The following is a 15,933-nucleotide window of genomic DNA, read 5'->3' as shown; positions in this document are numbered from 1 at the left end:
CTTTGCGCTGAAAAGGGTTCTTTTTCCTTAATGGGAGACGTTGACGTAAGGCCATCCCTGCCGGCGGCATGACGTCAGCGGGCGTGTCCAAAAACAGAGGGCACAGGGGACTCTGCAATGGGAGGTTTGTGTATTTCTTTACCTAAAATAACAAATAACGCTTATTCTACATTATCTAGCCCTCAGTTTTGCTATAATATGACCCGATTAGCTCGGAGTGACCAATATTACGACAGCAGTGGCAAGCTGAAGTTTGCGCTTTGCCAAAGATAATGTGACGTCTCATTCCAAGTCATGTTCGGGACTTTGAAAAGTTTCTTAACTTACACGTTTGACAAAAACGTGTGTACGGCCACATTCCATTTTCGCCACGCCTCATACTCCACTCTTGCTAAAGTTTCGAGAGAGAAAAAAAAAACTGGCTTTAAAGTTTCTTTTCTATGAGTAAACCACTGCCTACTTACGTACCCTTCCAATGAAAAATGCTAGCCTGTTGACAAACAACTGCAGATATACCGAATGGGTTTAACGCCTCCGTTTACACCGACAGACAGTTTTTGTGAGCAGCTCACAGAGGACAGCACCTCCCTCAAACATGACCCGAGACTGGACACAGAAGTCGTGGATAAACTCATCCTGCAGCTCAACAGAATCTACCCGCAGATCCTCACTGACAAGGAGGCAACCAAAGTGAGTCATCCTCAGCAGCCATTTACTGTCTCTGTGGCATACTGACAGTGGTGCGACGGAATAACATTCAAGTAAAACAATGTTAAAAAAAAAACATCGAAGTTGTACTGCTTTAGAAATACACTGTGGTGTTTATTAGTGAATTTACAAGTGCATAATAAAACCAGTCAAACAGCAACAGAATGGCCATGAGCTCACATGCTGTATAAACTATGCTGTTATTACTAGTTTGATCACTTGCATGCAGCATTTGGTTTCGCTATAACTGTTTATGGTAGCTGCTATGGTTTATACAGTGGTTGCTAGGGGTGTAACAATATAGAAACCCAGACCAAAACCACTATTCAAACATCTGCATACCTGTATCACAGTTTCATCTTTCCTTACTGTGATATATACCTGGAGGTGTTAATGTCTGGTTAAAGCTGTTGTGTTCAAAGATCATTAAAGTGTGCACTGATTGGAACTACATCACAATAACGGATGTTTTTTGTTCATGCTCAGTTATAAGAAAGTTGTCAGGTCTGTGGTTTAAAAAGAAGAAGAAGAAGGAAAGAAAGCGGTTTTGGAGAGTTGTTATAATTGTAGTGATTGCAGATTTTCAGAACCTCATTCTGAAAATGGAACCATAGTCAACAGGATAGCAGGAGTAAAAGAAAGAAAAGTGTGAAGCTGCATAAAATTAAAATGCTCAAGCATCGTCAGGTGCCTTTAATAAAATTGTATTTCAGCAGGCACACTTACATAGACTAGTTTAAATTCCAGTAATAAATGTATTTATTTATGTCCCATCGCTTCAAGTGAAAATATTTCTACACAGACACCTGGAAAGCATTCATGGTTCAGGAAATCTCGAGGTTAAAACACCACAGTGAATGATTTCAGTGTAAGATTAACAAATAATATCTGTTGTTAACTGTTGTCCAGTTCCGAAACTTGGATGTACCCACAAGTGTTCGACTGGGTGAGCTCTTGACACACCTACAAGGGAAAGGAGAGGAAGCATGCAGGGAATTTTACAGGGCTCTTCACTTGCATGTTGAGGAGGTCTACTACAGTTTGCCTACAAGGCTTCACCTCAGAGGTTCGTCTCTGAAATGGCTTATACTCATATCATACCACTTTCATACATATCAGTTTTTTTGGAGGTTATGGGAGTAATTGTGGTCATATATGTAGGCATATTTTACATTTTATTCCATCCTGCTTCCAGATTCCTTGGATCCACTCAAACTTCCACGGGTCATCAAACAGAGACATGCTTTGAATGACAGAGGTAAGATTTGGAGGGAGGGTAAAGAATTAGTGCCAGCATGTGTGCCATGTAATATACAGTGTAATTTATTTATGTATATAATTAAGAAACAAAACTATAAAACATAAACAGTGATGCTGCTTTTAAGCTATGAGGGCTTTCCAAATATTTAAAAAATAACTTTCAAAACTGTGACAAAACTATTCAAGGCAAAACTTGTATCTAATTATTTAGCACTGATATGATACCGAATTTTTTTATGTGCTTCCTGTTTTGCAGGTCCCCTCTTCTTTATGGGCTGTTTCACTTTTGTAGTGGGAATGGCTTTCTTCTATTACTACAGTGGTAAATTTGTTTCTCCCAAATTTTTTCACATGACTTCACCTTACTGTTGCAGTAATCAGATATTGTCAGGATTATATAAATGCTCATTTTAATAGTGTGAAACCAATTTTCAGCTTTTCCAGAGGTAAATTTTATTTCTTTCTTATTGTGTAGAAGCTAAACTGACTGGAGGAAGCCGGGCACTCGGGATGGCTGCTCTTGGACTGAAAAGAAAAGCTCAAGAAGTTCTTATATGGTACACTGAGGAAAGCCTCATAAAGTAAAGGGAATCTTCAGTTGTTCTGCTCTTGCTGCTTTTACCAAAGCACAACACACTATATATTTTCAAGGGTTTTAAGGTAATTATGTACACAGTGTAAATGATATATACGTTTATTTTGCTTGTTGGAAGTATCCCATTTAAATGGTTTTGAGGGATTAATACAGTTGAGGTTAAAACTAGTGTAGGAAAATGAAATGGAGGATTTGTGCTGTGGAATGCTTCCACAAAACCAGTTTAAAACTTTTTTTTCCCTAACAACCCAACTTACTTTATTACTTTTATCAAACTGAGAAATTTGAAAACTAAATAATGGGGTGGTTCTTGACTTTAATCTATGATTTGTTAAGAACAAAATGTAATGTTTTTTTTGGGTTTTTTTTAAAGAACTAGTTTTAAGCTCTTCAGTTAGGTCAAGAGCAGCCCGTGGCTGCCATCTTGTGGTTTAAAGAGGAGCTACATCACTAAATTTACGTTTGTTTCATAAGAACTTCTCCAAATTCCGCTTCTCACAATACAAATAAAAGATATTAAACGTGTGAACAATCCAGTGCCACATGGGACAAGCCAAATCCATAAAAATAATGCTTTAAATGACTTTATAGCGAATGTTACAATCACGTGACTGCATCTACCAATGCGAGCACGGCTTCCTACCGCAGTGCACTGTGGGTAGAGTTGCAACCAATTGAAAACATAAATATCGAATGTAACTGAAAACAGGGAAAACATAAATCGTGAACCACTGGTTTGAAGAAAACCAGGAATATTCGACCTATTTAATTAGACTAAAGTTTGGAAGTGACACCGTGAGTGAAACCAAGCTGTGTCCTCGCGGGTATATATGACGACGTCCTGCTTTTGGGAGGGTGTGTTGTATGAAAGGAGAGAAGGTTAGCACTCCCCTTGACAAGGATGGAATTGGCCCTAGTGGCCTGCAACACACATACGGTTAAGGCATTGCCACCTACTTCGTGGCATCTCTAACCATGTTTTTTTTTTAATTGTTTTTAAACCGCTCCTTGAACTTCCCCGTTACTATTTAGCTGGCTCTGTGTCACTTACCGCGCCCTGCTTTTTCACCGTGCAGCTGAAGAACGGAAATCTATCATACTCTTTGCTTCCGCTGTTTCAGGCAGGACGTTAATGTTTCATTGTCCTCGTTTGGCTTACCACTGAATGCACTGAAAACCCGGCGTCAAACTTCTCACTGAAGTAGTTACATTTAGTTTGCTACAGTTCTAAATAAATATTGTATCATATAGTATGGATATTTTTGTCTTGTTGTTCATACTGTGCCTCTCCTGCCTATTTTAAATACTGTCTAGCAATAAATTAACTTGCACCAAATGTTGAAACAAATACAACTTCATAGTATTTTCTGTAAAAACGCACACAAGATATACTAGTAATGTTGCTTAAACCTTCATGGTTTGAAGGTTAATTCTCAGGATGTCAGATGCTAATATTGTGGCAAATTGTAGTTTAAATTAATTTTGTGTTTGTGCCTTGTAATCAACAACCTCTAAACATAAAAATTTGACTTGTGGTGAAAATTAGTTAACATAAAGCCAGTTTGTCATGATTTGTGTGTCCTGTGCCTTACATGTGGGAATGCCATCATTTTGTAAAACTGACTTTTGTCTTCGCACAATAAACCAGTAACAACAAAAAAACACTCAACTTGATGGTTATGTAGTTTTATTTTGTATAACAAATTGTTTAAAAATAGGCAGTGTGTAACATGAGATTATTAAAGGATAAAGACAATGATCCTTAAAAATGCATTTAAAAAAAAAGTCTAAAAGTAACCATATAATTCACAATAAACAAACTAATATAGGCAAGGAAATAAGTTTAACCTGTTAACATCCACCAGGTCACCGGTAATCCATCATGAGTTAGGGTTTGGTTTTATTTCAACCACCGTTGATGAGGTGTAATGCATTTCTTTTTGGTTCATTTGGGGTTTCCCATCCAGGGGAAAATTCTTTAAGAAACGTGGTGGACATTAACCAAACCAAAAACTCTTAACTGTAGGTGGGTCAACAATGAGCTGGTGTATGCTAGGAGGTTGAAATTTTCTTTAGACAGATTTTGCATAGCTCTTTAAAAAATAAAGCAGTTAAGGCCCACTGTAAACATTATTAGAATGGTAAAGCTGTTACATATATAATACCTCTTACAGCAGCAACACAGAATGAATCATGATGCACTCACCATTGTTAATTGTCTTTGGATTCTGTGGTAGTAACTGTGATTTTTGTTTGTTTGTTTTTTTTCCAAAAACATAAAGGCATACTAACCTGTTTAAGAACTTAAAAGCAGGTGGTCTTCTTTAACTGTTGTTTGGGAAACCTTCACAGTGATTGTGACTGACTATTGCTCCTGATGTTTGTTTTCTGCATACAGACAATTATTTGTTTGCATCAGTAACCTGAGCATTATAAGAGGTAACAGACTAGTTAACAGCCACATGAAATAAGAACTGATCAACACAAGTTGTGCATGACTGGCCGTGGTCTGAGGAACTCCTTTTACTCTCTCACACACACACACACACACACACAGCAGACAATATACTGTAACTTGATTCTCTGAGTTCACTGGTTCTCCTGAGACCTGATAGGTTGAATTACAGAAAAGCAAATACACCTGCATGCCAGCCAGTTTGGTGAATAAATATCTTGTCTCTCCGTGTCTGGATATCCTGCCTTTACTAAATTGATCAGTAGGGATTGAAAACTATTTAAAACACAATCAACCGCTCGAGCTGGGCTGCTGGACACCGAAGGCCGTAATGAAGACGTTGATAACCACTATGATAAAGACGAAAGCTGTGGTCACATTCTCCAAGATGTCCAATCTGTAGTGATTTCTTTCATCATTTAGATTCCACTTAACTAAACAGAAGAAGAAAAACATAAACGTGAGTATGGAGGAATGGAAACATCAGTCATCATTACTGTTTGTGCACAGTCACTATAAATTACCTCATCTCCCCACATGGGGACAGTACACAGTTTTCTGTCACATTAATACTGAAAGATAAGACATGAATTAGCTGACAGCTGCTGCCCTCAGGTGTATAATTAGTTCTTTCCTTCATTAAGACACTACATAACAAGGGAATGTTTATGGGTCTGTTTATAATCATGTGATACATGCTATCTAAATGCACCAAATCTTCACGTCAACCTTGGCTGAATGAAACCACCCGTGCTCTCAGACACGACGTGCAGAGAGAAAATGGAAAAAGCATAAACTCCAGGTGTCTTTGGGCATCCTGCATGACTGCTTAACAAAATATCAGAAAACTGTTAAAGCTGCAAAATCTGCTTTCCTATCCAGTGTAATTTCTACCAACAGTCACAAGCCCAGAGTTCTTTTTAATATTTTTAATTATGTGGTTAACCCCTGTGCCACTGTTCCTAGTGAGGCTTCCTTTGCACTGTGAAAACTTTTTGAAACATTTCACTGAAAAAATCTCAGCTTTAAGGTCCCTGCACTCACAGGCAGTGTTAGACCTAGATCCACTTTCTAAATGCTCAGCTGTATTTCAGCAGTTTGAGCCTGTGAATTTTTCTGCCTTAAAGGAAGTAATTGATCACTTTAGACCGTCTAATTCCTCTCACAATATTCTTCCCTCTCACGTTTTCAAGGAAGCTCTTCACGTTGTTGGGCCTAGTATTTTATTTTTATTAAATGCTTCCTTGTCATCAGGTTGTGTACCAGCTGCTTTCAAACATGCTGTTGTCCAACCCATTATTAAGAAGAAAAATCTTGATCCTAAAGTTCTTTCTAACTAGGCCAACTTCAAAATTCTCTTTTATGTCCAAAAGTTTGGAAAAAGTTGTTTTCAAGCAACTTCAAACCTTTTTAGACACTCATGGCATTTGTGAAGCGTTCCAGTCTGGTTTTAAAGCACATCACAGTACTGAGACTGCGCTTTTAAGAGTTTTTAATGATCTTCTTGTAACAGTCGACTCAGGTTGTTCTGTTGTTTTTGTCCTTTTAGATTTGACTGCCGCCTTTGACACAGTTGATCATAAAATTCTTTTATCAATACTTGAACACGTTATTGGTCTTAAAGGCACAGTTTTATCATGGTTTAAATCATATTTATCAGAGGTCTTTTTCTGTTACTATTGGGCAATACTCCTCTTCCTCTGTGTTGTGTTGTGGTGTGCCACAGGGGTCTGTTTTGGGTCCAACTCTGTTCTCCCTATACATGCCGCCTTTGGGGTCTATTTTTAGGAAATACAACATCCCCTTTCATTGTTATGCTGATGACATCCAAATTTAGCTCCCCTTGAATCTGGATGCCTCTGTCCCCCTGCAGGCTTTGCTAAACTGTCTACATGATGTTAAAGTCTGGTTAACTCAGAATTTTCTCACACTAAATGAAAATAAGACTGAAGTTATGGTTTTTGGAAGTCATGTCCCTTTGGATAAGCTAACTGACTAAGCTAACTACCCTTCGTCCTCTTGCTTCTCATCTTTCTCACACTGTAAGGAATCTCGGAGTGTTTTTAGGTAGCTCTTTTAAATTAGAGAAGCAAGTGTCCGCAACTGTGAAAACCAGTTTTCATCAGTTGCGTGAAATTGCCAAAGCAAAGCCTTATCTTCCTCCAAGAGACCTAGAAACACTTATTCATGCCTTCATCACCTCTAGACTGGACTACTGCAATTCTCTCTGTTTGGGTCTTCAACACTCATCTCTCCATCGCTTGCAGTTAGTCCAAAATGCTGCTGCCCGTCTTTTAACAGGTGTTAAAATGTATGAACACATCACTCCAGTTTTAGCAAATTTACGCTGGCTTCCTGTCAAATATCATTATTAATTTTAAAATTCTTTTACTTACTTTTAAAGTTTTAAATAGTATGGTGCCCAGTTATTTAAGCTAACTCCTCAACATGTATGACCCCAAAAAAGCACTGAGATCGTCTAACCAGATGCTCTTAGTACAACTGAGGTCTCGATTGAAGCATAGAGGAGATCGGGCCTTTGCAGTAGCAGCACCCAGGCTCTGGAATAATTTGCCAGAGGATATCTGTACTTCAGAGTCTATTCAGTCTTTTAAATCGTGTCTTAAAACTCACTTTTTTACTTTGGCTTTTAATTCAAGTGCCTGTTATGTTTTTAATGTTAATAGATTGTCTTCTCATTTATCTGTATTTGTTTCTCTATTGTTTTCTCTTGTTCTTAACTGATTGTGAAGCACTTTGGTCAACTCTGTTGCTTTTAAATTTGCTATAGAAATAAATTTTGAATTGAATTAAATATCTCAGAGTGTCAGTTCTCCTTTGAGAGTACGGAGAACTTTTTAAAACTGGAAACAGCCAAGGGCAGCGGCAGCTCAAGTGCAGCTCTTCCTGCTGTGGCTTTCTAAACTCAGCTCTCTATCACAACAGTATTCTCTGTTAGGCTAAGATAAGAGTTTGGCATTCAGGTCAGTGGGTGGGTCACTGACCTGAAGACTTTAATGACTTTATCCTGTAAGACTTTAATGAGGTGCCAGCTCAAAATATTATCATTTAAGATTTAAGAAAAAATGTAGGAAAAAAAGGTCACACATTTCTGATTTGCTGAGAATTCAGGTTGAAAGGCTTAATAATCTAAAAGGACATTTGTTCACAAATTCTGAATTATTCATGACCTTCACGTTATAGTAGAGCTGGGCGATATAAGATTTTTTCATATCACGATATGTTTTTTTCATTTCAGGCGATAACGATATATATCACGATATAAGCCAAATAACTATATTTGTAAGATTTAAATGTGCCGTTGCTCACAAGTAAAATGTGAAATAATCAGCAGCTTGTCTTGATTTTAATATTTATTTCCCATAATAAGTTCAACAGGGTAGATGTACTTAAGGAACATGAGACTTTTTCAGATAAATAAAGGCAAATATTGCAAACTACACAAAAGGCAGCCGCTAAAGCGTTTAAGTTTCAAAATAGAACAAACAAAACAGACTACTAAATTGTCAATTCCACTTAGAAACAAAATATTAATTCTAAAAATAAATCTTAGTTTGTTTTACAGAAGAACAGACAAAATTGACTAACTTTTGTCAATATCAAATAAACTGAGAACTAAAAGGAAATTTTCAATCTCTCCTTGTTGTATAGCTTTCTGAACTTTCTGAATCCTTTATCATCCGCAACTGAAAATAGTTGTGGATGATTACTATACCTTTCTAATGTGACGTTGTTGTCCCTGGCTCTCTTTCTCTCTCTCTCCCTCCCGCTCTGTTCCTGTGCTACTGCGAGTGTAACTACCGCCCCTCCCCCCTCTTCCCAGCGCAAAGCACAAGGCTCGCAAGCAGAGTGAAGCAGAAAAAAAGTGCCAGAGAGAGGGTGAGAGAAGGAAAGAAAAAAACCCCATGGCTCGTGATAAGGAGCCGGCCCGCGTCGTTCACGTCAAAAATCCGGCTCTAAGAGCCATTTCGTTCACTACCGACACATCACTACGAAATACCTTCGCACTACGGAACGTCTATGGCCCTTCCGTTCGACAGTCTCTCCGGAATTGGAACCATCATCTCTTTTCTCTTCGGTAACCTGGTCACCAACGCTCTCGGTTGATTTTTCTCTAGTCGGCACACTCATTTCCTCCATTACCTGGGCAGAGTTGTTCACAAACAACTACACATGTGCGGCTTGGCACTTGTGCTGTACATAACAAGTCACGTGACGTGACGCTGCGGCTGTGATTGGTTCAGCTCTGCGCTACTTAATTTGGATTGGCTGTTCTTTTCTTTTTTTTAAGAGAGCAAGGTCTATCGCAATAGTTTATTTTTTCTATCAAGAAAAAGTTATTTCGCAATACATATCGTTATCGTTCTATTGCCCAGCTCTACGTTATAGTACATGCTTTCAAACTTAGACTTCACATAGCTGACAATGAATATATATATATATGTGTCAGATCAGACAGAGATTAGAAAAACCAACTTTTAAATTGCATTTATGAACACCGCGAATAATACCTATTTATCACTTTATAAATTAAAGTAGTAAAGATAATAAAATTATGGTTTACATTGAATTTAAAAAAAAATTCTATAGGCTCATATTTTGATTTTTTTAAAGGTTTCAAGCCAAAAATACCAAGAAAACTGTAACAAAGTTAAGCAAATGGAAATCCGGCAACAACCTCCAGACTTACCTATGAAAATGAGCAGAACTCCGACTAGGATTTGCAGAGTGAGAGAGATGCTAATGAGAATAATGAGGGGCACATAAAAGGTGAAGCTTGGTCCTTGCTGCATCACTGCCTTCAGCTGGGAGGCATTAGCCATGAGCAGAGCTACATCCAACATGCTTTCTGCTGCACTCTTCTTATTGGCATAGTGGTTCATATTCAGGGATCTCTGTAGCCGCCTCTCATGGCCCCGCCGCGGGGCCTGAACACAAACACAAACCCCAACATAAGTATAACAAAGACAGTGAATATTACACACAATCACATTTAACAGCTCTACTCTCGATAAAGCTCAAAACATTAATACATGCAGGTAAGTTACTGGTTTAGTAATTATTAAATTAAATCAAAATAAACACACTTGAATGTAGTACTTGTTTTGCACAATTTAACTAAAAAGCACAGCGATCTTGTCCTGTTGCATAAACTGGGGTATTTACAAGGTTACTTTAATATACAGAAGAGAGAGAAGTCCTCTGCTGCTGCCATCACAATGGAATTTATTTCAAAATGTAACTGGCTGACTTTACAGTTTTGGTTTCCCTAGAACAACATGTCATGATTAAGAATGAATTTCTTTTGTATTCTGCTTTCGTCGGCTCTGAACTATAAATGACAAAAATAATTCAGCAGAAACAGGATATTTTTTGTCAAAGCTTCACATAAGACAAACAGCCCAGAGTTTGTTTATCGCCTGCTTTAGTCAACACATGACTTCTCAAATCTCACTGAATGTCTTTAGCAATATGGTGCATTGTCCATGCCTGGGTGTTGTTTCAAAAAGGCAACATGTCACATGCTGAACCTGAGAAGTGATGTGGAAGATATTAATGGAAGTGAAAGTATTTTTTCACTTCCATTAATATCTTCCTATATCAGGAACACTCATTAAGTAGAAGGAGAAGGAGTTGGATTTGGGCCAAAGGTCATAAATAACACACATCCTCTTATTTCTTTTTTTTCCCAAAGTGACCAGGTCACAAAAACACCAAAATGACCTCTATCCAAACACGGGGAAAGTGAGTGAAGACGCTTATTAATATCTCATGAAAAAGTATTTGTTAGAGCATACATTTGACATCATACAGGGTGAAATTACCACACTTATCCCACTATCAGGGTTACATGTTTGATTACTGCGAGATACTCAGGATTATTTATTCAATACTAAACAGAAAGCACTAAAAAAGACAGAAAAAAGTAGTAGTTATCGTCAGTTTCTCTTCCAAGTTAACTTGGAACTAACTAAAAAAAAAACCAAACTTTTCGTCACAGGAAACTATGGTCACTGCTGAAACCCCAGTTTCTCCTGATGAGATTCTCATACAAATTGCTCAAAGTTTCAGCTGGGTGGAGGTTTAACTGCCCAACAACACCAACCTTGTGCACCGTTGGCAACATTATACGCTGAGGTCTGACTCTGACTGCAGCCATGAAAGCCTGCCAGGCCACAGAGGGAGAAAAAGATACTTATGAGGTAGAATTGAGAGTCACCAGCTTTCACCCACTATATACTTAAACTCCTAACTGGTGCTCTCTCTCTCTCTCTGAGTTACTTTTTCTTTGTTTAGTCTTTGCTATTTTTAGCTGAAGTTTTCTAGATAGTTCACCACATGTGATAATCATCTTCCTTCAAGGGATACAAGTAGGCTGGCAACTAATTACAGTCCTATTTCCAAAACGGTTAGAACACCTATCGTAAATTTAAAACTGCAAAGAATTTTTTGGGATTCCATCCATTAAATATCATTAATGGATGAAACCACGGTTACGGGCGACCGTGGTTCAGGGGGTTGGGAAGCTCATCTTGTACCGGTTTGATCCCTTGCTCTGTCTGTCTTGGTCGTTGTGTCCTTGGGCAAGACACTTCACCTACTGGTGTTGGCCAGATGGTGTGATATGGCAGCCTCACTTCTGTCAGTCTGCCCCAAGGCAGCTGTGGCTACAGCTGTAGCTTACCTCCACCAGTGTGTGAATGAATAGTGGAATTGTAAAGCGCTTTGAGGGTCTCGAAAAGCGCTATACAAATGCAATCCATTATTGTTATTAATATCATCAAAGCATCTGCATATTTTAGTCTCTGTTTGACACTTGCAGTACTACCTGACAAACCAGTTGAATGGCCCTGATCTTCAGATGAAACTGCACTAGCAGCATTCTTGCTAATTTCAAACACATTCCAACAGCGTGGGTTTATAGTAAAGGAATAATGTCCTGACCCCACATTACTGAAAAAAACAAAAAGAGTCAAACAACAAACTCCTAACTGTTGGGTAAAAAGGGCAATGGGAACATACTTTGCTTTCTAGTGCAACAACGGATTTCCTCGATTCAAACATTGTCAGAGAGTAAGGGCAAACCAATTTACAATTTTTAAGATCAATACCGATATTTAGTGATGTAAAAATCCAATATATGCTCGCTGGCTGGTGAGTGATGACTTCTGATTAACAACTCATTAGCCAATGAGCAACCTTTTTAACTCATTCTGACCCAACGCGAGGGACTGACCTCACAAACTCAGCAGGGAAGTGTTTACAGAGGTCAAGAGAGAGAGCTGTTTCTATAGAGCAGGAAGTGTTTTTGCAACCACAGCTTTAACCATCTTCAGATAGAATGCAGATTTTTTGAGGTACTTCTGAATTGGCTTTTGGTTTTCTATCATCATCTATCAACAACTGTGTTGCAACAAGAGCTACTACAACACAGTTGTAAACAGAATGAGCAAAAAAATTCCTGTTTCAATTTTTCGGACTCAAGGCTGCATTATTTATGTGATCATATCATCTATCAGCAGTATTATTTTATTTTACATATCAAAAGCAAGCCTATTACTAGTAAAGATTAGAAATTATAACACTAACATTAATGGGGCAATCTGGATGATCAGCTTGTAATATTGTGTTTAGTCTTTGACTGTTGCTCATGTGTGATGTGGTTTTCATTGTGTAGCTAACCAAAGGCCACCATAACCCAAACTACTATGGGAATGAGTGACCTTTGGCTGCCATTCCTGTTTTATATAATGTCTGTGGTTAATATTAAATCAAGCTGTTAATATTAAATGAAGCTGTATGTACTACGCAGTCTAAGGAGCACAGGAACTCTTAGGTGAGAACTCTGTCGGTGTATGTCTCTCACTCAGACTTGATCATTATTACTTTTAATTATTACTGACATATCGGGAATGCAACTAATGTGACTCAAATTATGACTAATCAAATTTATAACTAGTAGCTATTTAATAGTGGTGGTAACAAACTGATTATAGGATTCAATTAATCAAGTAACCTAATAATTTTGGTACAACTCAAAAGAGCCTGTCAATCATTAATGACTGGGTTTCTCTGCCTTGGGTTTGGATTACCCATTGCATACTTCAGAGTCTTTCCTGTGGACTGCTATGGCAGAATAAGCAGTGTACCCCACAGCACTTTATTGTAGCTTTCCACTGCACTCATCTGCTAAGGTCAGCATGCAGTGTTTTCCCATGCAAGTGACACCTTGGATGTTTTGATAAAACACAAAATGTCATTGTTACTTTAACGTCATAGATAACTCTAAACATCTCATTTAAATAAAGCTCCTACTGATCTCAGACTACGGACACAAAGGCATGTTAAAGGTGTATTATTTGAACAAACCACTTAGTTACATGTTATCACTGATTTTGGGTGAGCTGATCCACCTGATCCTCCACAGAACAATGCTTAAAACCCCGTCCTCATGTATCATCTAAAGTAAACTGAGCAGATGAACTCTCTCTCACACCACAAAACCAAGTGGAAAATGTCAGAAAATGTTCAAATTAGCCTTGGAATTAGAGGGAAATTAAAGCAAACCCCAGCTAACTGGCTACAGTTAGCTCAACTACATTTCTAATACTTTGAATGACACAAGTTCAGTCGCTCTGGTCTACATCAAGCGACATTATGAGGAGTGGAGTGAACAGATGAGAGAAATGGATGGGAAAAACCCCGTGTAAGCCGGGAATATCCCACACTGCCACAAACTGGGAGTTATTTCTGTGGGAATGTGCGCTTGGCTGAGCCTGAGCAGGATATTAGTCGGGGCTTAATATTGCTAAACAAGAATTTGTTGGCAGTCCTTACCTCTGCCTCGCCGTTTTTGTCCGCATCGCCGGTCAGTTCGAAGTTTTCAGTAGCCATTATTGTCAATGTCTGTCGAAGAGGATGTTCATGTAGCTCCACCGTGGGTCTCTGGAAAGCCGCAGCTGTAGTCGGTGCTTAGAGGCTTGGACAATGAATATGTGAGGAAGAAGGACGAATAGCTTCAGACTACCGCCCCTAAAACATAAGGGCGGCTGTCCTCAGAAAAGCGGGGGACTGATAGCAGAACTGCGAGGAGGGCTGGGTATCACTATACTATATATATAGGGTTAGTACGACACACTTAAAGTAACAAATACACATGTAATGTAATGCAGACGGATAAATGGGAATTTTATTTGGATAATTGTCACACTTATTCGCTGACAGACGGTTGAAGCATGACTTTACTGCCATCTAGTGTGGTAACACTGTATTGCCCTTAAAACAAAAACCAGAATTGGACTTGGAATAAATGAACTGACTCTTTTTTTGCACTTACATTGTATTTGTATCCAAGGCTGTCCACTGAGAGCAGCTCACTCTCTTTTGAACCAAAACAAAAGTAAAAAAAAAAAGTGTAAATGGTGTGCAAACTGCCAATAAAATGTAAGGATAAATAACGTAAACTGGTAGATCTGGTAGAATAGTTTGAGGTGTTGGAGAACGATTGTATACTTGGGCTCTCAGTCTGTGGGGCACAGAACCTGTGAGCGACCAGTCGTAAATGTGGAGCATAACAAGTTGGATTCATATGATTATGTAAGGAAACGAGACAAAGAATTTATTAAAAATTAGCGTTTGACATGTGAACTATTTTTATTTTTTGGTTTTTGAAAGTGCTACACTGTCTTAGATATAACTTTACCTGTAGTGGACCAAAGTAAAAAAGAAATATGTAAAACTCCAGGAATAAATAGTTCCTAAACCACCCACTACATGATGTCATAGCATCATATATTTGTCACCAGTGGATGATGATTACATTTTACAAGATTGCTTTCTACCGCAAGTCAAATATCAAATTAAGTAAGAAAAAGCAAGTCAGATCTTTCAGCTGAAATGTCTAACATACTTTGAGTGATGTGTGAGTGTTACATAAGACACAGTGAGGATGACAGGACTGTTTAATAATTGTATTTATGGGCCTTTACAGCGCCTGTTACCACCCACCAACTGATTCCTATTGTTCCCTGCGTTACCCTGGTGATCTTTGTCTCATAAAGTCGACTCTATATAAAAAAAGAAAAGGTTAAACTCAACTTTCCTGTTGACAGGTGTGGAGAACTTAAAAATACTTTCACAGTATAGTCTTAAAAAAGAAAGAAAGAAAGAAACCCTGATACTACACTGTGTGCTAGATTTTTGGGAGTTGGACTCTAAATGACGGGAATTGCAGTTTCCACATTTTATGGCCAAAAGGGAGGGTAAGTGATAATATTGCAAATACTTTGATTCTGTTGCTTAAAATCAAATTGTTTTCTTCAGTTTGAGAATCCTAGCTTTAGGATTTAAGAGATGTATGCCAATTTTACCTCTTTACTTTTTCTTTTTTTTTTTACCTCTTTATTTTTATTCAGTGTCCTTTGTAGGGACCTCACATTTTGTGTTCAAATTTCAGGAAGCAGAGGGCAGACTGAGGCAGAAAGGATTTTCCCCACAATCCTGGACAAGGAGTCAGACCTAGAGCTGTCAGGAGATGAGAAGCACAGGCATCAGTTTAAAGTTTGGTAGTATTAGTATTTATAGTATTTATTCTAAAAGTGCATTAAACCGTACCTTTCCTGTCTTTATCAATTCTATTTAGATGATACAGAAATTGGGTGAAAAAAGGACAATGCAGCCCACATACACCAAGACAGTTGGTCCTCTGATTACATCACACAGAAAATAGGAAACCAGATTTTAGAATAGAAAAAATGTCACAAGCCAAACGGAGGTGCTTCATCTCTGAATATGGCCTTAAAACTGCAAACATTCTTCAGCATATCTGTGTTCACAGCATGACTCGGATAACATAAGATCCATATTTAGTGGTTCCTAGTTATTGCCAAACCAA

The 15,933-nt window shown here is 38.2% G+C and overlaps 2 protein-coding genes and 1 non-coding gene across 3 annotated transcripts; 2 read left to right on the top strand and 1 right to left on the bottom strand.

Annotated features, from left to right (window-relative positions):
- The first annotated feature begins 84 nt into the window (after positions 1-84).
- Positions 85-3,790, top strand: card19 (caspase recruitment domain family, member 19). Its single transcript, XM_063474041.1, has 6 exons — positions 85-124; positions 551-690; positions 1,618-1,774; positions 1,904-1,966; positions 2,225-2,290; positions 2,444-3,790. The coding sequence occupies exons 1-6, from the start codon at positions 118-120 to the stop codon at positions 2,551-2,553; spliced, it is 543 nt and encodes a 180-aa protein (XP_063330111.1). The 5' UTR covers positions 85-117; the 3' UTR covers positions 2,554-3,790.
- LOC134628275 (U6atac minor spliceosomal RNA) lies at positions 3,421-3,548 on the top strand. The gene has a single exon (XR_010093971.1). It is a non-coding gene; the product is annotated as a U6atac minor spliceosomal RNA (small nuclear RNA).
- A 121-nt stretch (positions 3,791-3,911) lies between the features above and the next one.
- On the bottom strand, positions 3,912-15,694 carry LOC134627705 (ninjurin-1-like). The gene is made up of 4 exons (XM_063474042.1): positions 15,437-15,694; positions 13,878-14,019; positions 9,730-9,967; positions 3,912-5,452 (listed from the first exon to the last, which is right to left on the bottom strand). Exons 2-4 carry the CDS (start codon positions 13,932-13,934, stop codon positions 5,310-5,312), a joined length of 438 nt encoding a protein of 145 aa, XP_063330112.1. The 5' UTR covers positions 13,935-14,019; positions 15,437-15,694; the 3' UTR covers positions 3,912-5,309.
- Positions 15,695-15,933: the final 239 nt, after the last annotated feature.

The sequence above is a fragment of the Pelmatolapia mariae genome, linkage group LG5 (genome assembly GCF_036321145.2).
Source record: "Pelmatolapia mariae isolate MD_Pm_ZW linkage group LG5, Pm_UMD_F_2, whole genome shotgun sequence".
NCBI lineage: Eukaryota > Metazoa > Chordata > Actinopteri > Cichliformes > Cichlidae > Pelmatolapia > Pelmatolapia mariae.
The sequence above is the reverse complement of the archived record's forward strand: the minus strand, read 5'-3'. Positions and strand labels throughout refer to the sequence as shown.